The 27142-nt window shown below is 39.9% G+C and overlaps 3 protein-coding genes across 6 annotated transcripts; 2 read left to right on the top strand and 1 right to left on the bottom strand.

Annotated features, from left to right (window-relative positions):
• Window positions 1–3532: 3532 nt before the first annotated feature.
• On the top strand, window positions 3533–12607 carry ubtf (upstream binding transcription factor). The gene is made up of 21 exons (XM_085271950.1): window positions 3533–3683; window positions 5434–5492; window positions 5835–6007; window positions 6102–6185; window positions 6288–6443; window positions 6544–6608; window positions 6708–6834; window positions 6914–7024; window positions 7116–7249; window positions 7351–7492; window positions 7583–7624; window positions 7706–7816; window positions 8191–8346; window positions 8467–8613; window positions 8828–8938; window positions 9023–9111; window positions 9205–9394; window positions 9476–9523; window positions 9630–9683; window positions 9800–9916; window positions 10013–12607. The coding sequence occupies exons 2-21, from the start codon at window positions 5456–5458 to the stop codon at window positions 10133–10135; spliced, it is 2217 nt and encodes a 738-aa protein (XP_085128076.1). The 5' UTR covers window positions 3533–3683; window positions 5434–5455; the 3' UTR covers window positions 10136–12607.
• A 2076-nt stretch (window positions 12608–14683) lies between these two features.
• On the top strand, window positions 14684–22728 carry atxn7l3a (ataxin 7 like 3a). Of its 3 annotated transcripts, none has more exons than XM_085271946.1 (14): window positions 14684–14968; window positions 15507–15549; window positions 15681–15752; window positions 15842–15974; window positions 16066–16237; window positions 16331–16428; window positions 16520–16542; window positions 17136–17181; window positions 17371–17408; window positions 17497–17565; window positions 17672–17715; window positions 18329–18400; window positions 19486–19616; window positions 19693–22728. In XM_085271946.1, exons 1-14 carry the CDS (start codon window positions 14961–14963, stop codon window positions 19899–19901), a joined length of 1158 nt encoding a protein of 385 aa, XP_085128072.1. In that variant the 5' UTR covers window positions 14684–14960; the 3' UTR covers window positions 19902–22728. The 3 variants fall into 3 exon arrangements, with proteins under 3 accessions (XP_085128072.1, XP_085128070.1, XP_085128069.1); XM_085271943.1 differs by having other exon boundaries at window positions 14691–14968; window positions 15646–15752; XM_085271944.1 differs by lacking the exon at window positions 18329–18400 and having other exon boundaries at window positions 14689–14968; window positions 15646–15752.
• Window positions 22729–22838: 110 nt separating this feature from the next.
• On the bottom strand, window positions 22839–27137 carry tmub2 (transmembrane and ubiquitin-like domain containing 2). Of its 2 annotated transcripts, none has more exons than XM_085271947.1 (3): window positions 27033–27137; window positions 24493–25127; window positions 22839–24050 (listed from the first exon to the last, which is right to left on the bottom strand). In XM_085271947.1, the coding sequence occupies exons 2-3, from the start codon at window positions 25110–25112 to the stop codon at window positions 23657–23659; spliced, it is 1014 nt and encodes a 337-aa protein (XP_085128073.1). In that variant the 5' UTR covers window positions 25113–25127; window positions 27033–27137; the 3' UTR covers window positions 22839–23656. The 2 variants fall into 2 exon arrangements, with proteins under 2 accessions (XP_085128073.1, XP_085128074.1); XM_085271948.1 differs by lacking the exon at window positions 27033–27137 and adding an exon at window positions 26637–27026.
• Window positions 27138–27142: the final 5 nt, after the last annotated feature.

Below are 27142 nucleotides of genomic sequence, written 5' to 3'. Positions count from 1 at the left end.
TATTCAGTCAAGACAAACATAGTTGGATTTTCCTATTCCTTAAATAGTGCAACTGCTTTGAGGCAAACTGAACTGCGACACAAATAGTTAAAATCCTTTGGGGAAAATGATCACGGCAGGAAAGGGGTAAATTTCTTGTTCTGAGCAAGGGCGTAGATTTGGCATGGACGGAAGGGACATGTCCCCACCAATATCCAGCGATTATTCAATTGTCCCCACCAATAATTTGATCTCTTCGAGTAAAGAAAAACAAACTCGATTAAAAAAAAAAACGATCCGTCAACGTCTCATTCAGCCAGCGGTGCAGAAAGAGTTAAATTACGTTCTCTACTGGAGTCCTGCCTCATGTGACAAATATGGCCAATGTGATTGGCTGTGCCTTTCAGGGAGCTCTGTTTAGTTTTAGCAGCTGCAAGCCTGCGCTGCGAGGACCTGCAAGGAGGCGAGGAGGATGGCAGCAAAAAGGAAGAACCTGGATATAAAAAAGTATTTCGGAAACTAACTGCACAACAGGCAGCACTATTAGTTATCTCAGTCTCCCAGAGTAGCATTTCTAATTTTGATTGAAACTGTCAGAGAAAACGGCAGCCTCGAGCAAGCCAGGATACTAGTTTACAGAGGCTGTAAAAATTTTATGTGTAACATTAAAATGTTGGTGACACAATAATTTCTTCCTAATGGCACTGACATATTCATAGGGTTCATTTTTGAGACAAAATATCATGAGGTAGTCGTGATTTTGCAAATATTCCACCTTGGAGTGCAGTTTGCACAAAGTGTTTTAAAAATGCACTCACCCTACAAACATTACTGATGAGTCAAGATCTGCACAAATTGACAGAAACACTGAAGCAGCTCCCCATTTTATTCTTATTGTCATGTATGTCCTATTTGTCAGGTGATAGAGTAATGGTGATACAAGAATCACAGGTGAAATTGGATGATGACTTGGTGGTTCATTACTGTATTTGAAGCACGTGTGACTGCATGTATTTGGAATGTCTCACTGTTATTCATCAGGTGACAGAGGCAGCTCTGCCATGTTGTAGCTCAGTCAGAGGTGAAGAGGCGAGGTCACAGGTGACTGACTGATGATTTGGTGCTATAGATTAACTAGTATTTATTATCATGATAGTTGTTAGGCTGCTGATGTAAATTGATTCATTAGTGTATATTTGACAAAGAATCTGAATTGACATGTCTCACTTTTTATATGGCACGAATCCATGTGTTATTTTATCAGGTAGCAATATGTCCTAGTGCAGTCAGAGGGGAAGAGCCAGGGCCAAAGGTGAGGCACATCAAGCACACAATAATAATTTTAATCTGAGGATAAAACACATGTACTGAGGCTGAAAGAAGCTTCAGTGCTCTCAGAAGACTAAAAAGATGGCTAAGGTCCACCAGGAGAGACTGGACAGTATAGATGTAAAACAAATATGCCAGCAGTTTATCTCAGTTAACGAGAGGAGAAGGCATGTGTTTGGCTCCTTCACGTAGTCCACATTGAGTTGTTGTGTGGGGCACCAGTAGTCCATGTCTGTTGCTGTAACAGTAGTTCATGTTTAGAATAAAAAAAAAAATCCCAGCTCACTGATTTGATAGGGGCAATATTGTGCCTAAAATGTTGCATAATTTTGCTGAGAGATCTTTTGTGGTAATCTTAGATGAGTAGTTTTATGGACAAAAACCACCAGGTCATTCAGTGTTCCCTTAGTGCTAATGTGTTAGAGATGTTGGTGTACTACAACTGAACTAATGTTGTTAAGTTCTTAAAGTCATATTCTTTTATTGTCATGACTGTATTTGAAGCTATTTTTATGTTTGTATGATACCTGATTTATATGGAATATGGCTGAAGTAAACTAAAGCCTAAAATACTTAGTCATTTGTTTAATAGTAATTTAACATTATATAATTCACATATAAAACTATGAACTGTCATTTTAAATGGTTTAAAAGCATGCAGAATAGCATATGTAGGCAAGTATATTTCTCCTTTTTTTTAAATCAAGAAGCAAAGACAAAAAGGAAAAAAAGAAACAGGGCAGGGTTCAGTGGTTGAATCATCCGTCCCCACCAATGCCAAAACCAAATCTACGCCCTTGGTTCTGAGTCTTACATTTTAAAAACATTCATTACACACTGCTAAGTCCCCTGCCTCTTTACAATGAGTTTTGTTTGTTTTCTATAGGTAAATGTGACATTTCGTAAAGTTAAGATCAGCTCTATGTGAATTATTCATTCAAGCATGTCTTCATTTGTCTGAACATGCAAAGATACCCGTTTTTCCTACACCATGGGAACGCAACACGGTTTAACAAGGCCGAGGGCCTGAAAGTCATTTGTTTTCCCTGAATCGGACTGCCTGGATTGGATGGCCGGGGGTTCCGCCCACAAACACACAAGGTGGAGTTGAAAAGCAAAACATGCTGTACCAAAATGAAGCTGTCAAACAGCCGCTTACAATATACAAAAAAGAGGTTAGGAGCAGCGAGAAACAGCGCGGTTTCTGCTTTATAGACCACTTTAATATTTATATTTTAAGTGGAAATCTGGCGTTTCTAAGTAAAATTTGTGAAGTTTCGGTTTTAAGTTGATATAAAAAAAATCTGAGGGAAAAACGTGAGTTGATTGAGTTGCATGAATTTTACAATCACCTGTAAAACGTTGGCTTTCATTGCACTCTCGGTGACCCGATAAAGTATTCGGTGGGTTCAAACTTCGCTGCAGATGTGACGGGGTCGGCCTGCGGGAGTAAAAATAATCGCCCTCGGTTGTATTCAAACTGAGAGATCGGAAAAAATGTGGAGGTCTCGGCGTAGCGAAATGGTTGGATGGAGAGAGAAGAGCTGCTGCGCGCTGAGTGGAGGGAGACGGCGAGTGAGATGGAGGCGGGGGGGAAGGACCATCTCTGCGGGGACTGGAGCCCAGGACCGACGGCGCAGTGCTGGCTATCGTTCAACCCTCCCCTTCTTCCTCCACAGCGACACCGAGACTCACGCTGAGAGACAGGTAAGCCAACACAACAGCCGATCGGTTTCAATATACAATGCGCGTACGTGATAAACAAACCGCGAAAAAGCCACCAAATATATATATACGCGATAAATATACATTTAATGCATGTTTTTGTTTTCTCGTAAAGCGCCTCGGTCGGCAGCTTCTTTGTAGTAGCGAAATAAACCGACGGTGGTAGGGTACAGACGACGGCGGCCATACCCGAATTTCTTGTCCCAAACAGCGGGGAAGGAACTGGACGTAAGACCCCGGGGTAAACGTGATAAATTTCTTTTCAAAATAACACGAAAAAGGACTATTTTGAGCTAACCCCTTCATCGAAACTCGCCTGCTCCTGCTATACAGGGAGTATTTGCGTAGGAGAATAAACGGTGGTTTCCGCGCCGAGACCTCCATGCGGCTGTTGGCGGAACAGCCAGCCGCCTCTCTCGGTTAGCCATCAGGGATCTCAGTTTAATATCTCACCGTGCAGAGACTCGCCCTCTCTCTCCCCCTCTCTCTCACTGGCTAGCCCAGAACCTCCGACGACCGAGCTCGGAGAACCCGCCTTCTTGCCCTCGCTTAAACGCTTTTGGATCGAGGGAAGGGAGTCTGCGACGCCCTGGCTTTAGTTTTAAGCTCCGTTTCTCTGTGTTTGCAGTGCGCCATTGGACCTTGTCACGGTAGGTTTCCTTGTAGAGCAGAGCTGAAGCATGGCGGACCTGGAGCTGTTTGTCGCGCCAGAGAAGCTACTCAGCCGCGGTTTGTTAACATGTTTCCTCGGAGCTTTAGCTAACCATTTTAGATGCCGTTTAATGCTACAATACTGCAACCGGAACTGTAAGCAGCTACGGTTAAAACTGAATCGTGGTTTAAAAAAAAATAAAATCAGTTTGACGCGATAACATTTGCCCGTTAAAAACATTTTCCGTTTTCTTCTTTCTTCCTGCGCCTCCGCAAGACTTTCCAGCCACCACGATATTTACGGGCATTTCTACAATTTGTTACTAATCCATCTACGCTGTCCACCATTTAAATTAGTTGCTTTTTATTAAAGGCAGCTAAATAAAAACCGTTACGTGATTTAGATGATTGGTTGTAAACAGCAGCTAATGTCAATGTGGTCCAGGTCTACTCTGCAGGACACGAAATTGTTCTTAGATGCCAAAAAGCCTAAAGCCTTGTATTAAATAACCTTTAAAAAGGCATAGCTAATAATATTTAAAAGAAAATGTCCCAATTTTAGCCGCATTCGGTGTGTCAAATCGTCCTTGCTCGTGTAATGCCTCAACACTCAAATTTATATCACGCATATTGTCATAATAATTAAATTTAAGGTAGATTTTATGTTTCAAGAGTTTCTTATATACAACGTGGAGGTTATTTAGTTACATAAATGGTGAAATCGATCGTTTAAATGTAGCTAGGTCACACGGTTGACACCACATTGAGCTGGGGCCATCAAGGACAAGATGAACAACGAGCAGCCGCCATCATTGGAACACAGCTCGGTTACGCCTCGCTGAAGAATGCTCTGGATTTTGCTAGCAAATCCCACTCTGAAACGCCTATAACTTGAATAAAAACGGCCTGCAGATAGCCTTAAAACACATTTCTTTACTGTAAACGAATGTTATTTTCGATTTCATCGCTCCGGTCTCAGTTAACACTACGAGGAGAAGATTATAGGTTTTGCGTGGCGGAGCTAGATCAGCGCCCAACGGTGATGAGGCGCCTCTGTCGAATGGCGCATTTGGCTGCAGTGCTTCCAAGCTACCATTCCCCTTTCTCGGAGACCGAAAGCAGATCCCTCGTCCGTGGTCAGCTGGTCGCCTACAGCTGCCCGTCCGTCCACGTCCATTCGCTTCCTCCTTCCGTGGATCCTCCCCAACCTCAGCTCCGACAGAAAATCCTCCATTACTGAGCGGACCAGGCGAGAAAATGGTCGCTCCTGTGTGTCCACGATACTTTTGTTGTGGAATAAGGACAGTACTAATACGCCAAATTCCGGTTGGCAAAATTTGCTCGACGGAGACTCCTGTTGTCGTAGCTAGATGTGCTAGTTGAAGCCCTCCGCAGTGTTATTTGAGATTTGAAGCCGTCACAAGCAATAGCCTATGTCTCACCATGTAGCGTAAACGTTTAAGGGGCGGTGTAATGAACATAAACCATTATGTCGAGCCAAATTTAAATTTAACGACTTTGACTCGTCATTATTACTTTTATATGAAGAATTAGCCACATTAATTGGTAATTAAGCCCATTTATACAAATAAAACAAAATAACATTAATTACTATTTTTAAAGATCACGAACTGGTTAAAGGTAATATACACGAATATGTATATTATAAACTGCTGATTGGTTCTTGATTGAAGTCGATATATAAAAGATATGCTTTTAAATAATCTTATGGGATTTTTTTTTTCGCAGATCCAAGACAGAATATCCGCAAATGAATGGAGAAATGGAGGCAACGACACAAGACCAAGGTGGGTTTTTTGCTAAATCAAGTTTTTCTGAACAGAGTTGATATGTAGATTAATCATGGCAAGGCAGCACTTTACATAACCTTGTATATTAAGACCTTAGTATTAAACTTGATTAATGTACTAGTTCTTCTAAGAATTACAGCAATTAAAACTGAATGTTTGATTCCGATTAGATTAGAATATATGGTTTACCAATAGTAAGAATAGAATAGTAATTAAAAAATTTTCTTGTCAGAATACACAAAAGGATGTATAATTTGAAAGACATTTTGGGCAGATCTGTTTTTTTCCTTTGTGATTTTTATGTCTTTCTTCTCTCTCTCTCTTTTAACATTTTCACAGTATGGGCACAGGATGACCTTTTAAGACTGCTGGAGGCCATGAAAGTGGCTCTTCCACCGAAAGACCTGACTAAATACAAAACATCAGAGTCCCACCTGGACTGGCAGAAAGTTGCTTTCAATTCCTACACAGCTGAGATGTGCAAGCAGAAATGGCAGGTGGTGTCGAAAGAGGTGAGTTGATTTGTATCGATTTTTCTCCAAGTCAGATTGTTCTGTTAAGTCAAGTCTTCTGAGTTTCTCCGTTTTGTTTTCCTGCCAAACACAGATTCGTAAATTCAGGACCCTGACAGAATTGATAGTTGATGCTCAAGACTACATAAAGAACCCATACAAGGGCAAGAAAATAAAGGTGAATTCAAGTCAACATTCACATGATTTTATGGCCTGCCAGTTGTGTTAGTGGAGTTCAAGGCTTAAGTAATTCCGTCCCCTTTCCCTCCCACAAATGCAGAAACACCCAGATTTCCCCAAGAAGCCTTTGACTCCATACTTCCGTTTCTTTATGGAGAAGAGGGCCAAGTATGCAAAGCTGCACCCTGAGATGAGCAACCTGGACCTCACTAAAATCCTATCTAAGAAGTATCGGGAGCTGCCTGATAAAAAGAAGGTCAGTCAAAGACGAACACCACTGTTTTGACCATCATGTTTTTTGTTTTTTTTCCTAAAAAATATCCTTGGAAAAATAACGTTTCTTTTCATAACTACAGAAAAAATATGTTGACGACTTCTTACGAGATAAGGAAACATTTGTTCAAAGTATGATGAAGTTCAGGTGAGATGATTTACTACTTTATTTTTTTAAACTAGTCATAACACATAAGCCTAAAATGCATAATACCTGTTTAATACGTTTTTTATGATGCCTAAACAGGGAAGAGCATCCAGACCTGGTGGAGAGCATGGCCAAAAAAGGCTCAAATGTACCAGAAAAGCCCAAGACGCCCCAACAGTTGTGGTACAACCACGAAAAGAAGGCCTTCCTCAAGCTGCACCCTGATGTGAGTTTAGCTGCGCAACAAACAGAATGCAACTTTTAGCCGCTTTCAGAGATTTTAACTTTTTCTGTGTCTCACCCAGGCGACCACCAAAGACATTAAAGATAGTCTTGGCAAACAGTGGACGCAGCTTTCTGACAAAAAGAGGCTCAAATGGATCACCAAGTCGCTGGAACAGCAGAAGCAGTATGAGGTGAGACAAGAATCAGTGTGTGGTTGCCTTAGATGACAAAAGATGACAAAAGAAAATAATTTTTAACTGAGGATTTTTTGCGATCTTCCAGGAGACGATGCGTGAATACATCCAACAGCATCCGGAGTTAAATATGACTCAGGAAGACATCGTAAAGTCCACCCTGACCAAGGCAGAGAGGCACCTGAAGGACAAATCTGACGGACGTCCTGACAAACCACCTCCGTGAGTCACGGCTACAAATACTCTCCTGACACATCTGAGGGAGGGAGTCACTGCCCTTGCGAGATATTTGGTTTTAACATGTGGTGTTTGAATGCTTTCAGAAACGGTTACTCGATGTTCTGTGCGGAGCTAATGTCGAGCATGAAGGACGTTCCCAGCACAGAGCGTATGGTGATGTGTAGTCAGCGGTGGAAGCTGCTAAAGCAGGGTGAAAAGGACGCCTACCAAAAACGCTGCGAACAGGTGACTTGAGAATCATGAATAACTGAGAGGAAAAAGTCAATAAATAAAGCAAGTTTATCTAAATTGTCACTTTTTTTTGTCTTCTTTCAGAGGAAAAAAGAGTATGAAATTGAGATGAACAGATTTCTCAGTGTAAGTCTCAAACATTGTTTACATGTTTTGTTTTTACTGGAAGTGTTTCTTATGTGTGGTTTATTTGCTGTGCATCTGTAGAGTATATCAGAGGAGGAGCAGCAGCGGGTCTTGGGTGAGGCGAAGACGGGTTTTAAGAAAAGCACTGGAGCCAATAGTCCCGCATCTAAAAAGAAAAACTCTAAAGCAAACGTATGTCCCAGAATACAGCAACTTTTTATGTTTTTGATAATGATGCAGTCATTTAAGAAAAACACAACTTGTCAGTGTAGCAATGCAATATGTCCTCGAGTCAGATTTTGTTCCGTGTTATTTCCTGATATATAGTGTAGCTGTTTACATGTTCACCTAACACGGAAAGGTATGAAGCCAAGGAAAATATATTTGTGCGAAACTGTTCAGAGAGCCAATCGGTCTGTTTTTCAGAGGTACAGAAAGAGAAAACTGCAGCATAATGCAATAACATTTTAATAAGAATTTTAAATTCAGGTGTGCTTTACAGTTAGATTTGTATTTACATAGATGCTTTCATGTATTATTCTGATATTCTCACGTGGAACTTGCAGGCAAATCCAGAAAAACCCAAAAGACCCATTTCAGCCATGTTCATATTTGCTGAGGAGAAACGTCCCAAACTGCAGCAGGAGCGGCCAGACCTCGCTGACAGTGAGATCACAAGACTTCTTGCTCGCATGTGGAACGAGCTGCCAGATAAGAAGAAGGTAACGTGTTAGTTTATGGAACAGAAATGCCGCATCGGTAGGCTTTCAAGTTCAAAGGTTATTCTGAAAGTGGGATTTTTCAATTATTTTGTGATGTGCTGGATTTCTCTAATGATTTAGGAGAAGTTTAAGCGCTTAGAATCGGTGTTGAAGGCAGAATCGGAGAAGAAGGAAAAAGAGGACCGCAGTCGACTCCCAGATCCGCCCAAAAATGCACAAGACATCTGGCAGCAGAGTGTTATAGGCGACTACCTGGCCAGATTTAAGGTATCCACAAACTAGCTGTTGTATTTTAGCCCACATTATTCAGTATAATAGCAAATCGTTAAAATATTTGGATGTTTTTGTGAATAGAAATTTACTTAATAATCATGCTGATGTTAACAATGAGCTACAGATGTGTAATGCTGTTGATGACAGAGTGCTGGAAACACAGATAACATACCCAGGAATGGATTTAATGCCTGTATGTGGTTTGCAGAACGACCGGCCAAAGGCACAGAAAGCAATGGAAGGAACCTGGAGCACCATGGAGAAAAAAGAGAAGATTATGTGGATCAAAAAGGCAGCAGAAGACCAGAAAAGATATGAGGTTAGGACACAGTCTCAATAAAATCTCCTGTTTCTCTATATGAAACCAGTGAGAGCTAAATGTTGATTTACCTGTCCTCAACAGAGAGAAGTAAGTGAGATGCGCTCGCCTGCTGCTGCCATTGCCTCAGGGAAGAAGATGAAATTTGAGGGTGAACCCAAGAAACCGCCATCGTAAGTTTGCGACATTCAGCTCATCTGTGCTGCCTGATTTAGCCGATTCGAAGGCCTGACTTTTTTTTTTTTCTCCTTTTACTTTGACTCTAGAAATGGATATCAGAAGTTCTCTCAGGAGATGCTGTCCAATGGAGAGCTGAATCATCTCCCAATGAAAGAGCGGATGGCTGAGATTGGCAGCCGCTGGCAGAGGTTACCACTGAAGGACAAGGACCGCTACAAGAAGATTGCTGAGGAGAAGCAAAGGCAGTACAAAGTCCAACTGGAACAGTGGCTCGCTGTAAGAAGAATTTAATGGATGGGGGGGGGAGGCAAGATGTTTTTGAGACATTTGGAAAAATCTATTTCCGTCTTTCCACAGAGTTTGTCTTCGCAAGAGAGAAACACTTACAAAGAATATAATTCACAAGTGAGGAATGTTTTTGATTTGTAACAGCTAGCATTTACAAACAGCTGAAATTGCAATATCTGTTTTTGATATATTTTAATGATTTATTATTTCGCAAATCATTCAGAAAAGAAGAACTACAGCAAAACCAGGAGGCCCCAAGGCAAAGGCCAAGAAATCTGTGAGTACAGACTTATTTCTTTGTTTACTGTCTTGGAGCTGAGTTGAGCAGAAACTTAAATTTTTTTATAGTCATGTTATTAGCATTATCTGAAAGGGGGGGATCACTTGTTGCAGGATACGGAGGAGGACGAGGATGATGACGACGATGAGGAGGATGACGACGACGATGAGCAGGAGAAAGCTTCCAGTGAAGGCGACTCTTCCAGTGAGGACGATGAGGATGATGATGACGTGAGTGTTTTCTCTGCTCAGATACATGAGATAGTTGCAACCAGTGGTTTTGAGTTTTTGCTGAAAATGCGTGTATATATTTCTTTTTGTTTAAAGAAGGACGACGACGACGATGAAGACGACGAAGAGGACGACGAAGCAGACGACAAGGAGAACAAGTCGGAGGACAGCAGCAGTGAGTCGAACTCACAGGGGTCGTCAGACTCTGATTCAGACTGAAACGCGCCATCACTGACAAACTGAGCAGCGCTGAGCTGAGCCAAGAGTCCAGGGAGCTCTGCCACTGTGCCAACCCTGCTCTCCTCCCACCACCAGAGGGAGCCTCTGCATTGCCTCATCCATTTCACACTCACCCACTTTATGTTGCTGTACTGGCGATCTGTACAGAAGGAGAGACCCTGCCCCTATCTGGAAATCAGTTCAATTCCATCCCCAGCGTAGTAGTCATCTCACAGCACGGGCCACTGACAGTATGCCAAAAACAGCATCCCACTGGTTTGGTGATGTCATGAACATTTCTGCACTGGTTTCAATCTTGACTTGCAGCTTCAGTGGTTTAAGGTTAGAGTTTTAATGTGTTGGGTAATTGATTACCCGTTCAGTCTTTTATTTTTGTTATTCCGATGATTAGTTAAGGACAGGTGGCTTGAGTTGTGAACAGGCTGAGCCAAAGAACACAGTACGGTGGATCACCTGAAGGTGGGCAGGGGGGAGGGTATGCGGGGTACTGGAAAATTGCACTCTACAAAAGATTTTCATTTAATCTTTTTTTTTCTTTTTTTTTTTCACAACATTGTTGTGTTGTCCTCGACTTACGATGTAGATTTTATGATTTGGTTCTTAAAGAGGTGGTATTTTTTTCAGGAAAAACAAAAAAAAAATCAAGCCATTATGAATGTCTTTTTTTTTTTTTGTCGCTGGAAAATTTGAGAGTTTGTTACATACCCATGTTTTTTCATTTGAAATTTACACTGCCTATAAAGTATTCAATCCTTGGATTTTTCATGTTTTATTGCTTTTCAACAAAGATTCAATTGGACCTTTTCACACACATCGGGATGTAAGGAGGCATAGCAACATTTATTGGAAGTTAACAGACTGCATCTTTTGGGGTGTGTTGTAAAGCTTTTCAACACAGAACTGACATCGACTTCATCTAAGCCTTGGCGTGATGGAATATTCCCTCAGCTAGATTCTGTCTAGATTAAACACGAATCTAAAACACAAGACTGCGATTGCATGCTGGTGCTTTTCATGTCTACCTAGCTGTTTGGGCTTCCAGATTTAGAACGTAGTGTCAAACTGTGTAAACAGTTTAGTTTTATATTGGGACTTAATTTAGGTTGGTTTACAGGGATTGTTTTAACTTGGCCGTAAAAGAGTTATAAAGCCGGATTAGCCGTTATGGTTCCAGTATAAAACATAAAGGTCCAATGGGGGTTGATTACTTTTCAGGACATTGCACATTGCCATGTGTCTGTCACTGAAAAATCTCATTTATCCAAACTGACGTGTTGTTGTCGATCAGTCTTAACAGTTCTTACTCAGTTCATTGAGCAGGTTGTAATTATTAATTGCAACACTTGTCCATATTTAAAGCTCAGTCTGACTCTGTTTTTAAAAGCAACGTTAAATATGCTTTTCTTTTTCTTCAGAACTGTTGCTTTCCATTTCATTTACAGTTCAATTGCGATTTGCTACCAGGTTTGTTTTTAATTGTGAGCAGTTGTGTTTTGATCTATCTGGACTCGTCGTGGGTGTTGAGCTGAATGGACTCGTCCATTTTTATTTCCGAGTTTTAATAGTATTGACTGTAATCCACATGGGTTCTGTTCTGATGCTTATCCCAAAAAAAGCGTGCACTTATTGTAAATCTGTCCCTCTGTGTGAGTTTGTGTGCATGCATGCACAGAACTTTGTATATATGAGGGCGTTTGCGTGTTTCTTTGCTTTAATGTGTGTTGTTTTTGCCGTTTAGTTGCATACCATGACGTGACAGCAGTGTGCATGTATGTGCCTGTGCGGGGACATCATACCAACACCATGAATGTAGATATTGTTAAATCTTTTATTTTATTTTTTTTCTCCAAAGGTCTTTGCGGTCATGTCATTGAAAACCTAAAAATGGGCTTATGTGACTGTGTTTTTGGGTCTCCAGACAGATTAAGTACATGGCAACTATTAATAATCTGTTAATAATGGGTTTATTTTGACCATTTTGAATCTCATCACAGACTGAAATAAAACCAGCGTGGACTATTTAAATAACTGGGGGAGGGAAAAGCAAAGCATTTCCTTTTTGAATGATGAAAGTTTGTAAAAGGGAATTAGGAAACTGAGTTGCCAGTGGACTTGAAAAAAAAAAAAAGCAACTGTAATTTTCTGTAAATACTGTTTTTGTATCGAGTGCTTATTGTTTTGTTAGTACTTTTATTTTGGCAAGCCCTCATCTGTGGTTTCAAAGGCCAGTGAGTCTTTCACTCACGGGGGAGAATTTTTGGTTAAATTCGCCTGTTTTAGTTGTTTCTTCTCTCCCTTATGTTGGTTTATAGAGATATCTAAAACAGCAAAGCTTTACAAGTTTGTACTGCTGACAAATTGACAGAATTTGATGTTTTATATAGCTGAGGGTGTTCTTATGTCCTTGTAGTTCAAGTATTTGGGCAAATAAATGACCTTTAACAGTTAAAAGTGTGGATTTATTGAATATGTTGACAGCACACAAATCACTACTTGGTTACAGTTTTAAGAATTGTTATATATGGTCCTGAATACATTTTAACCAAACAGGATCCAGGGCATGGATCACATGAAGCAAAAAATGCTGAAGAAAAGTTTTTGTTGCACTAAATTTTTTTACCTGTAGCAGTTTTGATTAGGAGGAATGGATACAGCATAGCGTCATGATATTTTGCATGCCAGTATATCAACATTCTGGAAACTGCAGACAAGAGGGCTTATCTCTCTTGCATGAAATCGACTCAACCGAAAAAACATCCAAGAGCGGACGCTTAGACTTGACAAAGCTACCTCCTACTTCAAGGAAAGCTAATGGCTCAGTCGCATAAGTAAAATAGGACATCTACAAGAAAAAAGTGTGGCTGCCTTTTGATTGTATTGAATTTTTTTCATATTCTGCAACTGATTGCAATTTGTTCAGATGTCAGAGTGTTGCACACTTACAAACATTGCACAGGTCATCTGACAGGTGGCAACATTTCTGCAAACAGTTACAATCTGACTTGTAAAAAGGTGAAAAATTGCAAAATGGCAAAAATGGCAAAAAATATTGGATGTAGAGTGACGTATTGTGATAATTTCATATCATGGGGTGTCCAGTGATTCCCAAATGTAGTTCTGCTACACATGACTAAACTGAAGCAATACTCAAACCTTGATGTGATGTTGTAAAGCAGGATCCCCCACAAGGAACTCATGTCAGATGTTGCTCTGGTGGTGTATATCAAGTTCCACAAAATGGAAAAATGGCCTCTAGTGAATCCCTGACTTTAACCAAATCCAACACATAAAAGATAAACTGGAGGGCCAACTCTTCACCTAGCATAGCTGGGATGGAGAAAATCCAAAATCTTGTGGGTTTTAAAAGTAGCTGGAGCTAGAATCCAATAATCCTATGCTGGTGTAATGTTAAGGTGTCCACATACTTTCTGTCATTTAACAAAGTTAAAGTGATGACCTCATTCAGCCCGCCCAGGCTCTACAAACAGATTGTAGATAAAGAGCGAAAATCTAGCGTTCATTTATGGATGTCTGAGCTGAAAGAAACCTCGCTGTGAAAGCGGAAACACCCGAACTGTACCTTCAAAGTAAAAGTATAAACGCGCTCTTCAATACCTCACTAATCTCCCCACAGTTTTTTCTGTTTTGTTTTGTTTTGTGTTTTTTGTATTTTTCTTTTATGCAGGGTGCCATATAACCAGAAGGTCACTAAGTTTCTTCTGTACTAAATTTTTAAACACAGTTTTAAACATAATTTTATGTAATTTATTAGGACCTTAGATTTTTTGTTTGTTTTCTTAGATCCGTTTAAGGCGTTTAAGTGTAGCTGGTCTAGGTGGCGCTAATTTTGTCTGCTGCTGGCCCAGGGGCCAGAATCGGCCCTACGAAAATTACAGTCTGGCCCACTGGACTGCTTTGGAATATGTGATAGAGGGCATAAATTTCAGACTGTACATTGTATTTTCATAGCTTTTACCGTTTTCCCCACTTATAAAGCTGTCCCTTAAGACAAAATAATTAAATAATAGATGAACAATAAAGTTTTTCTTCACAATTTATTGTCAATTTCTAGTTCAAATTGGCTGTTCGTGCCCTGTGATGTTAAATGAGCTCGACAGCTCATAAAGTAAATATGAAAATTCTGGCAAGTAGCTAGCTGTTAAAGATATGTGGCTAAACAAAAATGCTAACAATTGTTTTTAAAATGTTGTTCTTCTTTCAGTTAGAAATTAAAAGATTAGATTTTTAAAAAATTAAGATACATTTCCTCATCTTGCTTGTTAATATAAAAATGCACATTAATATAGCAAATAGTGACAGAAAAATTAAATGAGTCATGATGTGTATTGGTATTTTTGAATTTAGCAACATTACTTTACATTACATTACCTTACATTACACTATTTTATATATTTTATAAGCATTTGAATGATTAAATTAGCTTAATCTCTATCCTTTTTAACGATTTCAACATGGACTGTATTCTTGATTTTTTTTTTTTTTCTTTTTTGTTTTTGTCGAGTTCCAGCAACTCGCTTCACGTTTGCAGGTTAAGCTTTTATTTTTATTGCTACAACCGGAAGTTAGCTGGTTTATATGCTTTGTCGGCCTCCTCGCTCGTACCGTCAGTTTTGCTAACCGACACCTGCGACAGCAAACACTTTTATCGAGCTTTTTGTTTTGCCCGTGTTATTAGAATGGCTGTAGCTGAAGACCGGGCCTCCTGCTAACGCGTTTTATTTGGATGGACTCGGTCATGTTGCCTCCTTCAGAGAAACTGCCCGGTTCAGGCTGAGTTTTCGGCATGACAGGGTAAGAGGAAACAGTTTGAAATTAAAACACACCTAACGTCGCTACACTGTTTCTTAGTATTTGAATGCCACAAAGGCCTTTCCTTCAGCTCATATTAGTAGAGCAGTGGGGCCAGCAGATATAAACCATGAAAGGTGATATTAGCCGGAGTTAATTTGCTAAGGAACTGTCACTACCTGCGTTTAGGTTCTACTAACGTTAGCTAGTCGTTCGTGAGGTAGTTTAAATGAATGTGTTTTTGTAAAATGTAGCTATTTTTGAGCTTTCGTGTTGGATACATAGGTATCTTGTTTATCTCAATCAAACACATGTAATGTTAAAGCTGGTTAGAGCACATAGTTAAAACCACATTTCTCTCTGTGTGTGTGATGTCCAGTAATGTGAAAATCAGGATGTTGCTGTAGCTGATATGTGCTGATATGTTCAGTTCAGGCTTGGGGTTACAGTGGTCAGATTGTACCGCTAATTATCATATGTTTACATGAAACTTCTGTGGTGATCTTGGACATGACCAGCGATTATTTCTTCTTTTCAACAGGATGAAGATAGACCTGGAACAAGTGCTAATACATATTTTTAAAGTATGTTATTTGCGACTGGTATCTTGAATATGTGTGCCTTACATTTGTTGCCTTTCAAGCATGCTGTGATTTCACTTTTATCCCATCTCTTTTAAGTCCTCAGATATCAATCTTATTACCTTGCTGTCAAGACTTCCAATAGAGATTTTCAAATGAAAATGGAGGATATGCCCCTCTCAGGCCCAGACAACACCAGGCTGGAGGTGAGGTATTACCTGTGCATACAGGTACCCATGCATTTACCTAACATTGGGTTTGTCTTTGGTGTTACACTATGTTTTTGTTGTTGTAGGCCCTGGCCCATGACATCTACTCTGAGCTGGTGGAAGATGCCTGTTTGGGCCTGTGTTTTGAGGTGCATCGAGCTGTTAAACAGGGCTATTTCTTCCTGGATGAAACGGACCAAGAGAGCATGAAGGAGTTTGGTTGGTGCCATTGGATCTGGTTTCTATTCTGTCTGTCTTCAATGTGTTTGCTTACTGTTTTTTTTTTTGTTTGTTTGTTTTTCCCCTCCAGAAATTGTGGATCAACCAGGAGTGGACATATTTGGGCAGGTGTACAATCAGTGGAAGAACAAAGAGTGTGAGTGTCCCAACTGTAAAAGATTAATAGCAGCTTCTCGCTTTGCTCCACATTTGGAGAAATGCCTTGGCATGGGACGCAACAGCAGCCGCATCGCCAACCGCAGGTCGGTCAGTGAAGGTCATAAAGCAGAAATTCCTGCAGTGATCCAAAGTTATACATGAAATTCTAATTTAATTATTTGATCTTCTTTTAACAGGCTAGCCAGCAGTAATAATATGAGCAAATCAGAGAGTGATCAGGAAGACAATGATGACCTTAATGATAATGACTGGTCGTATGGGGCTGAAAAAAAAAGTGAGCACTTGAGTGATTGCATTGTACTGAGAGATGAAAGAAATCTCCAGGTGGTTACTTAAAATAAACATTTTTTATTTCCTTTTTACAGCCAAGAAGAGAAAGTCAGATAAGGTATGTTTTTGTTTTGTTTGTTTTTTAAATTACACATTGTTAGTATAAATGAATTTTTCATGTGTATCATAAGCACTCCAAGGGATCATTAACACCGCCCAAAAGATCACTGGCTGCCCTCTCCCCACACTGGAAGTTCTACACAACGCCCACTGTATTAAAAAGGCCCAAAACATCATAAAAGACACCTCACATCCTGGCCACTCCCTGTTCGAACTGTTGCCCTCAGGCAGACGGTACAGGGCAATCAGAGCAAGGACTAATAGACTCAAACACAGCTGTTATCCAACTGCAATAACACATCTGAATACTACAAAAAAATGTCCATCACGCCACTCTTGTGTTAATCTATGCACGGTCTGAAGCATGTGTGTGGGAATGTATGTGAATGTTTTACTGTTATATCTTATTAGTATTTTAAGTATTCTATCTATTTTATTTATTGAATTTTATTGTTTTATTTATATTTTGATATTGCTAGGGATGATGCAATGATCGGGGACCATTCTTAATTTCATTGTTCTCATGACAATGACAATAAAGTTTCTGATTCTGATAACATTATTTTAATCTTAACATTTTTGTTTGTGCAGAGTCAAAATTCCCCAAGAAGATCCAAATCCCTGAAACATAAAAACGGTGAGTCTATCTGGGTTTTTTGTTGTTTTGTTTTTTCAAGTTCATAGCTCAAAGTTGTAGGAAACAATTCAAAGTGAAATGCAAATATTTTTCTTTTAGATGCAGATGGAATTTATAGTTCAATTTTGATTTGCTTTTAGTGGTCTCAATCTGTTACATGAACAGTGTGCTTGTGCATATGCATTCCAGGTGAGCTTGGAAGTGGCGTCGGTGCCGAATCCTACAAGGTGACAAATCCTCCTGTGATCAAATTGATTGCTAGGCTATAGAGTGTTGTAAATTCTATACTCATAAAGGTTTTGTTTTTAAATTCAGTACAACTATAATACTGGCATCAGTTATGAAACCTTGGGCCCCGATGAAGTCAGATCCCTTCTAACGACGGTGAGCAATTTTCATGAATCTGCCCAAGCATGTCATTTTTTTATTGTTCCAACTACTGATTTAATTATATAAGTGTGAATCATTAAAGTATTGTGTGTTTCTACAGCAATGTGGGGTGATATCGGAGCACACAAAGAAGATGTGTACCAGGTAATTACTGCCTAAGCCTCTGACACAAAGATTAACTTGTAATTAAACCTTTTCTGTTTTGAGAAAACAGCCAGCTGCTTTTGTGTAGCTCCCTGCAGCACAGTTTCTGGTAACATAACACCTGGATTCATGTTGGTTTAACCATCTAATTGAATCTAAATTCTGAGGTCAGCGTCTTCATAGCTTGAAATCTTAATTGCTTAGAACTGTTGTCTGAAACTGAAAGTCACAGCTGAAAATGAAATACATAAATATAAGGAAGTTGTTTTTTTTTAATTAAATAAGAAAATTGTGTATGATCAAACTAACTCAAGGGAACACAAGTGGCAACTCAAAATTGATCTCTTTTAGACCTGTTCTTTTTCTCCAAGGTGAAGAGCCAAATCTTTAAAGGTCTTAACAACAGACTTATAATAATGAGGAACCCATCAGTGACTAACCTCTAATAGTTTGTAACTCATAACTGCCCATTATCAGTTGGTCTCTGACTGTGTCCCATCAGTCCGCCCCACCTTCCCTGCTGGCTTGCAGGCAGGGAGATGTGTAAAACTATGTGGTGGGTATGGGCGGGCCATCAGTCAGGGATGTATAATGCCACCTTGTGTCCCACCAGGTCTCAGCGATGTCCCCAACACACGGACGAACAGAGGAGGGCCGTCAGGTTGTTCCTCCTGGGGCCGTCCGCGTGAGTGTACCCTGACCCGTTCCTCACCAAAACCACTAACTAGAGTGCACTTGACAAAAGTCATGTTTGAGTTGGTGTTGTTACCCTCATCGTGCAGGTGTTTGCTCAAACAGTTCACTGTTTGCTGATATGGTTGCCTTGGCTGGAGACAGTGACAGAGCGATGCTGCTGGTCGGTGTTGTGAATACTCTGGCAGAGGGACGCCTTTCTTGCCAGGAACGACTTTTATGCAAAAGCACTGTTGTAAATGACTTGTAAAGCCATTGTTAACAGAACTGAACGCTGCATGAGTTTTAAACACTGGGAAAGATCGATAGACTACCACAGGAAGTTTTTCTGGTCCTGTGAACCGGAACATGACACCAAAATCTGTGGTTGTAGCACCCTCACTTGTAACTATTTGTTATCATAAACACCACAGCCTATCGGCCTTACTAAAAATAATAATAAACCCACTCCATACATCTTAGTCTGAAGGTATGGTTTAACAGCTGAGATGAGTAGACTGCGCTTAAAGAGAAATATCATCTTAGTTCATGTATAAAATATTTCATCTACAAAGTGACAGAAATGGTGAAAATGGTTGAGTATAATTTTCCAGGCCTTGTCTTTATGCACACGGTTCAGAAAATGAAGCTATTTATCTTGTTATTGATAGAGGCAATAATAAGCAGTTTTTGATGTTATTGTTTTTGCTTGAAATTTGATTCTTTTGATTCTCGAGACATTTCCTTTTTTCCCCAAGAATTCACCTAAAATCAAAAACCCAGTGAGAGGAAGTCATGTATAAAAAAACCAGTGTGGGTCAGAAAGAAGGACATGTGTTAATAAGCACACAAAGATACATTTGTCCAACAACTATAAGCAAAATTTTGGGCAAATGTGCATTTGTGTTGTAGAGTTATTATTAAAAGTAATAGTGGTGTTGTTAGTTGTGGTGTTGTTATTGGTATCATAGAGATGGAAAAGAAACTTAAACTGAAAAGTGCAATTACATGACAGATATATAGACATTTTGTTTGTGTGTATATCTGTGTGTGGCTTTGTCTAAAACTGTGTTACTGTGTCTGTTTTTTATGTCACAGGCCAACGCTGCCTGATGCAGATGCTGTGGAGACTGACAGCTTTGACATTCCAGATGCACAACCCTTAATGAGCCGCCTGCAGTGGGAGGACTCTGATATTTCACCTACTGATTCTGCTTCATCTAAAGCCAGTAAGGAAGGGACACTCATTTAGTAATTATGACATGTAGGTTTTATCAGTAAAATACATTCCTGTTCTTGTTGCAGGCACCAACCATTCAGATTCTCGGAAGCCCAAGAAAAAGAAGAAGCCATCTCTTCCATTGAACAGTGGAGGAGGAGGAAGTGGGAGTGGAAGCCTGGCTGGAGGCGGCGGCGGCAGCAGCTCTCAGAGTAATATCAGTATATCGACCAAAAAAAAAAGGCCCAAACTCTCAGCACCTCCTATTTCAAGTATCTATGATGATTTAGCATAAGCCAATTTGTCAGACCAGCCCTCGCCTCCTCTTATTAAGTCCCTTCTTTCACACCAAGCTTTAAAAGTCTGAGCTGAATGGGATGAAACTTGACTTAGAAGTTCCTTAGTAATCATTTGGCCTTGATAACTGAGGCATCTACATTTAAAGATTTGTCCTTCCTAAATTATGAACACAGAGTTTAAGAATTGCGGTCCGAGTCCAGTCAGAGTATCTGCAATAACGGATTGGCTCACTTCCAGTGTAAAACAGAATTTACTTCCGCTATACACGTAATTTACGACGTATATTTGTCTTCAGCTGATATCGAGGAGGACTTGATGCATTCGGTTGACGCTTTGTGTGGCTGTTTCAATGAGGAGCTTCCACACAACACTGCAGAAAACTTTGCAGCCAATTAAAGAAAATTGTAAAGTAGTGAAAGTAGATTATTTGAACCAAAACATAATTTTATGCAGATATAGAAATAAAGAACATGCTACCCATGTTGCATGTCATCCTCGCTCTTGCAGCCGATCCTTTGCAATAAAGGCAAAAAAAGCTTAGAAATAAATCTTTGGGAAAAAAAATGAACCACTTGTGTGTAAATGATATCTCCTGTGCTCTAAATTTTATTTTACGGAGGGCCTTGAAGTTACAAAAGACATCAATAATAAGACCACCTGGATTCATACAAAGCACTGCAATGTCCTGGAACTGAAAAAAAACTTTTCAGACCACAAGCTGGTAGTGAAAGTTGAGGTTTTTTTCTTCTTTAAGTTCTACTTAAATTGAAAGGCCTTAAATTCTAAAACCTTCAGATACTCTGTCATTGGTGAGCCTGTGACCGGCCCCTCTTCTTGGACTTTGCGTTCAGACTCGGTCGTAAGGACACGTTCAACACTTGACACACATATACTGGAGTACTCATCGGTGGCTTTTTAATTCTAGCATTGTATTGCACAGTCGTGCGTGTGTGTGTGTGTTTGTGTGTCTGTATGATGATTTGCATTTAGCGTGACTGTCAATTTTGTGTGCGTGCGTGCCTGTGGGTAAGTGTACGTGCGGTTGATGTGTGTGTAATCATTCTTTTCACAAAACTATGCATCCTAGAATGTGACTCTTGTGAAAGTATGTGTGTCATTTGGAATATTTAACTCGTTTACATTAACGGTATATTTAAGTTTGTATTTGTCACTGCCTTTGTGGTGATGTGCATATTACTTGTGTGTAAATGCAGAATTTTGATATTTGATGAGCCAGTAGGCTTTTGGGGCACATGTACAGTACATGTATGTTTGACATAAATCATGAATTCAACGTTTATTTGTTTCCTTCTTAGAAAGCCTTGTCCTGTGTGCTTTCACTCACTTTGCTTGTAGATTACATTGTAAAAGTAGATCAGCCCAGCAGTTCAGCTTGTTGTTAATGACCATGAGCGATAAGGTTGCATTTTGTAAGCTTGTAACCAACAGTGTCTGATGTAAATTATGAGGTTTATTACATATTGTAGATGCCAAAGTCCTGTACTTTTCAGGTCTTGGAGAAGAATTAGTTTTTCTTCTAAATTGGAAATTGCTCACCCAAAGACTTTATGCAGTTTTTATAGTGGAATCTGAAGTGCAAATCCAGGATGCTTTATTTTAATCAGGATTTCATAAAGAGGGAAGGTAAAGTTGACCTATTCTGTTTATTCTTATTTTATTTCATGTATATTGAATGTTCATATTAAACATGGGGAAAGTTGCCAATGTGCCAGGCATAAGCACCTGCGATTCATCAAGAGGGGATATCCTTAGTAAGGTCATCTCAAGCACACAGCTGTCCCACCCACCTATAGTTAGAACCTTCTGTTTGCAGGAGGCAACCAACCAGAAATCAAAGGAGCTAAATATACTTATTTCAGATGGATGAAATGTGGGGCTTTAACTGTCAACTGTTAATCATACGAAGAATAAGAATGTGGAGTTTGAAATGAGGCCAACCTATTGATTTACTTAATAGTTTAAGTAACCCCTGTTTTAATTTATCTTTCATTATTTGCACTTTTTTGTTGCATTTTCATATATACCTTTCATGAGGTTGGACATTTTTGTGACTTTCTGTCTCACTAAAAGGCCTTCGGAGAGAGAATTTTGGCACTTTTGTCCAAACTCATTTGTTACATTTTTTAACATCAGCGTAATTGGCAGTTTTGAAGATACAATCATGTCTCTTTGTGAAGGCATTCTAGATGCTTTTGGACCAGCTATTTCCAAGAAATAGAACAGAAAGCGATCTCGACATCTGCAACCGCAGAGGTGCTGCATGTACCAGACTGTTTGGTGGATTAACGGATGCTGATTAAGGGTTCACATTCACCAGGTTCTCTATTTTTAAGCATTTGTTCAAGTTTTGAGGGTCATGTAATACAATCCTTAAAGTCAAGTGCTTTCAATTTTCTCTCACAATTGTGACAATCTGCCAAAGCCCGATTTTGTATTTTGTCCCTATATTTCTGACTGTGCCCGGTTGAATCTGTCCAGTAAAATCTTGCTATGTGCACTAATGTTAAATGAACTGTTTTAGATAATTTGGTAACTATGATCCAATGGTCATGGCACTGTTTGTGAATAAGGGTAACTGCTTGTGGTTTATTTGTGGCTCTTTGTGTATTTCTGTGCTGTAGAAGTGCAATGACAAAAGAAAGCAATGTTGTGACTTTCCTTTTTTTTCCATGCACAAGCACAAATAAGTGCATGTGTGCACAACTTGTATCTGAACACAATGTGATACATAAATTATTTTTCTTTTTTTTCCACTGCCATGCATACTGATGTTTGTATATAAATAAACACCAATACCATGAGACTGACTTCTTTAAACCACAAAGAGCTAGTAGGAGGGGTTTGTTTTGAAATGCTTTAATAAGAGATGCAACTGAAACCAGAGCAGTCTGACAGCAAGTGCCAGTGCACATTGATTCATTGTATAATTTTATTTACACAAAATACACAATATATTTACAGTATCTTTTCATAATGTTTAAATTAAACTACTCTTACGTAGCATAAAAGAAACAGTCTTGCACTGAGGCAGTTGTACAATTTATATTTGCATACAGAGAGCTCGAGTCATTCAAATAATACAATGATGGCAAAGACTCAAACTGGCACACGCAGCACAACAGTGAGTGGTTCCAAATGATTTTAAGCCATTTTTTGGTTGGTTTTCTTAAAAGGTACAGTATGTAAAATCTTACCACTAGATGTCAACTGAATTCTATTTTGCTACCCCTCCCAATTCAAGTGCATAATGCTAATTAAGGTGGCTGCCGTTCACCTGTAGTAAGTGTAGACTGTATTTACTGTACATTTAAAACACAAAGTCATCTCAAAGAATAGCGCACAGGAAAGCATAATGAGTATTTTACAGCAATAAAGAGCCATGAGATGAAGCCAGTATTACAACATGGTCTGAACCACTACATCTTTGAATAGGAACTAAATTAGGTTTTAGTTAAAGCAAATGCTCACTCACTGCTGTTTTTTTGTCTTGTTTTTTTAAACTGCACTTACACTCCTCAGTCACTCATGTTTTTATCTTTGTACATGCACAAACAGGCTCACTTAACCACCCACACGCGCGCACAAATGCACGCTCTCAAACCAGCTGCAGCATCTGCACCGAGGCCCTTTATGGTCAGTACATCTCTCCAGACACTCACCCACTGCTGTAGTTATTTTTATTTCACCTCACAACATTCAACTATAAGTGTGTGCCCTTTCTTTGCCTTTTCAGCGGCTGTGCATCCCAAATATCAAAAAGCTAAAGAACACAGTGACTCCCACAAGGGAGATGGTCGCAGGGGCGGTGAAGAACTGCCTGTAGTTGAGGCGGAAATACCACACGACAGCAAGAATCACCACAAAGACAGGCACCACCAGGCTGCCGGTGCTTATGGCTACACCTGCCGCCCTGAATCCACTGGAGACTCCGGACCCGGCTCCTGCTCCTGTTCCGGACTGAGCCCCCTCCTCTGGACTGGAATCATGCAGGGTCTGAGAGATGTGGCAGTGGATCACGCTGTTGTCTGTGATGTTTAGGGATAACAGAGTCCTCTTGGGATCCTGCAGCAGCTGGCCTTGGAAGATTAATTTAATTTGATGCTCCCGCCCTGAGAAACATTTGCTGGAAAAGAAGGGAGATGAGAAATTAAAGCAGTTATAAGGCGCTTTCTTTCCAAGAGTTAGACAAGAAGATCAATACCACTCCTGTACAATCAATCCAAGGTTTCAGACATAAGCCAATTAACTTACTTAGCAGAAAGACAATAAAAGAAACTTTTGGCTCTGTCTAAAGGTAATAAAATATGCCTTAAATGAACATTTATAAGCTGACTGAGTAATATGTGGCATCTTGTTTAAGCTTTGCAAAAAACAAAAAACATGAAAAGCAACAGTAAGGTAAAGCCTTCCAGTGTAAGCCAGCAAACTAAGTATAAGCTCTTGATAAATTAACATTGCAAGGTGGCACAATCTTTATGCTAAGCTAACTGCCTAATGGGTGTATCATCTGTGAATTATTCTGATATTCTTGAAGTTTGGTGGATTTTCACAGTTATTTTACCAACCTTTTTAGTATCCCAACTGTATCTTGTGGCTCTACAACAGCCACCTCCTCTGTGTCATTCAAAAACTTCAGACGGACAGAGATGGAAGTGGTACTACTGGTGATGGTAGGAGAAGAGGTGGTGCTGGTCAAAATTGGAATAGGCTTTGTAGCCTTTTTCACTTCCTCCTCCAACTCCTCCTCCTCATCCTCCTCATCAGCCTCATCATCCTCTCCATCAGAAGTGACAAGCAGTCTTCCAGCCTGTGGTTGTTTGCTCTGTATGTCCAGCAACAAATCTGTCCAAACCCCCTCGGCTCCCTCTACAGTCCCCTCACCCTCTCCTCTGTCAGCTGCCGGCTCTCCTTCGTCCGGCTTGTTCTCCTGAGAAGGTGGAGGCGTCTGCTGCTCAGGGGTGTCGGCACTAGCTGACCCTCCACCGTAGTTGTCATGGCCTCCCAGTCCAATCAGAGAGGCATGAGCACCCACAGTGAGGATCGTGCCCAATATGTGGTCTCCCCGATCAGCCACATGGGTTGAGAGCCAAGCCAAGATGAGAGCCAAGAACAGAAGCAATACACCACCTGCTGCTGTCACCTCATCCTCCATCCCATCCAACATGGTCAGTGCACACACTGCCATCTCTGTCCTCTAATCCTGAAGAAAACACAGGTTTAAGACATTTCGTAGCATACAATTTCAAATGTGGCTCCAAGTGCTGTAGAGCCTGCTCAACAGTTTGCCTCATACTGCATGTGATAGTATGATCTAAACAAACTGATCTAAACTTTCTAAGATAACCTTGTCGATGTACACAGAACTTCCTACATGAAAACATGGTTTTTCTCCTGCAAATATGTGATTTGTTGTTATCCCCAGACAAGTTTACTTTTTTTCCCCCTCAAATAAAAATCATCATAATAACAAAACTACTTTTTTAAACCACTGTTAATCAGGGTTCTATATACTCAAGCATAAAATAGGGGATCTCAAAGATCCATTTTGAGTTAGGAATAAGTTTGGGAATTTTCCTGTTATTTCTGGTCATTGACAATTTCTATTATAATCTGGTGTTTATTCTTTGAAGGAAAACCAAAATTAGCACAGCAAAGACACTGAATGAGGTGGCAGGCATGACATTATCCAAAGGAAGCCAGCTGTAATACTGTTGCGTTTGTTTTTTTCCCCTTGCACAAACCTTTTGGCACTCTACAGAAAGGTTTTAGCCTAAGCCAAAAACAATGTGCGCATTGTAAAGTTTTTTTTCCCTTTTTTTTTTGCCAATTTTTCTTCTATTTATGAACTGATAAATAAAGCAAGAGGGGGGTTATTATATAATGTATCAGAGACTCATTATCCTTACTTAACGGAAACTTAGACTATAGTCACACATCCATAGTTGAAGCCATGAAATACTCTAGCATATTAATTTGTTTTTTATTCGTTTTTGGGTTTTTTTTGTTGAAACAAGCAAGAAGGCTCCTCTACATCTATTCAGTTACAGCTAAACAACGTCAATTGCACTCTGAGATCTCTACAGGTCTTACAGTACACTGAACAAGACAGCCATATGGTAGCACTGGGTTTACTTAACTGTGACAAACTAGCAATTTCTCACTCCAGGTTTACTGCATCAAACAATTAATTTATTACTGACATATCTATGAAACACTAGAAAAGCAGATAAACAAGGGAACTGGGCAAAGGAGAGGTTTGGGTTATTCAACTGTCAAAATATTTACTGATCAATTTTCTAATTTCAGCCCATTTGAAAACATATGAAAACGACATGACACAGGATTTGATTCACATGTTCCACCCATAGGCTGTATGATGACGGGGGAAAACATAAGTGTAATATCTTTTTTCCTCCTTCTTGAAGTGTAAGTTTACTTCTTTGTGTAGGACACTCATTCATGCTTACAACCCGTTTTTCTGTGCATTTACTCTTCTATTCTTGTAGACACAAACTCTAGTGAAAGCACTTCAAAGCTCAGTAGCTGCATGCAGTTGCATATTTACATTTGTACTTTTTAATTTTTTTTTAAGAAGAATTGTAGTGGGGGGGGGGAGATAAACCTTTCAAGGTGTATTTACAAATTCAGAAATCAAGGCCTGGTTTCATCGGCGTCAGAATTACTTTACAGAAATACACGTAGCATTTACCAAGGTTGGTCAACAGCTGTTTCGTGTAGCAGGGAAGTCTCAGCCAGCCATCCGGCTAATTCAGGGCCGTGTCATTATTGTTTTCCCCTCTTTTTCTTCCTGTCATGATTTTTCCACACGATGTACAGCCTTAACCTAGACGCTAGCCACAACGAAAGCTATTCTGCTGCACTTACAACACTGTAGTTTACGCTGCTGTCTACGACCCAACTTAGCTTCCCACCTAGCTTAAGTAGCTAACTGAAGAAAAAAAAACACGACCTTCCGTTGTTTACGGCTCTCATAGTTCGATTTATTTTGTCGCACAATAGTTGTCCGACAGAGCAACTGCTTCGGCCAGACATATAAAAGTCTTTATCGTATGTACCGATATGCATAAACATCAAATGATCTCACCTGCCAGCTGTAAAATCAGCGCATGGTTGAAGGCGAGGCTTAATGCTAGCTAGCAGCTGCTGCTGCTTAAAAACCACATAATAAACATAGCGGCGGCGTGACGTCATCAC

This window comes from Mchenga conophoros, linkage group LG4 (assembly GCF_057382185.1).
Source record: "Mchenga conophoros isolate Kocher_MC1m ecotype Shallow Benthic linkage group LG4, M_conophoros_male_GT1.1, whole genome shotgun sequence".
In the NCBI taxonomy this organism is placed as follows: Eukaryota; Metazoa; Chordata; class Actinopteri; order Cichliformes; family Cichlidae; genus Mchenga; species Mchenga conophoros.
This window is presented reverse-complemented; position numbering and strand designations above follow the sequence as displayed.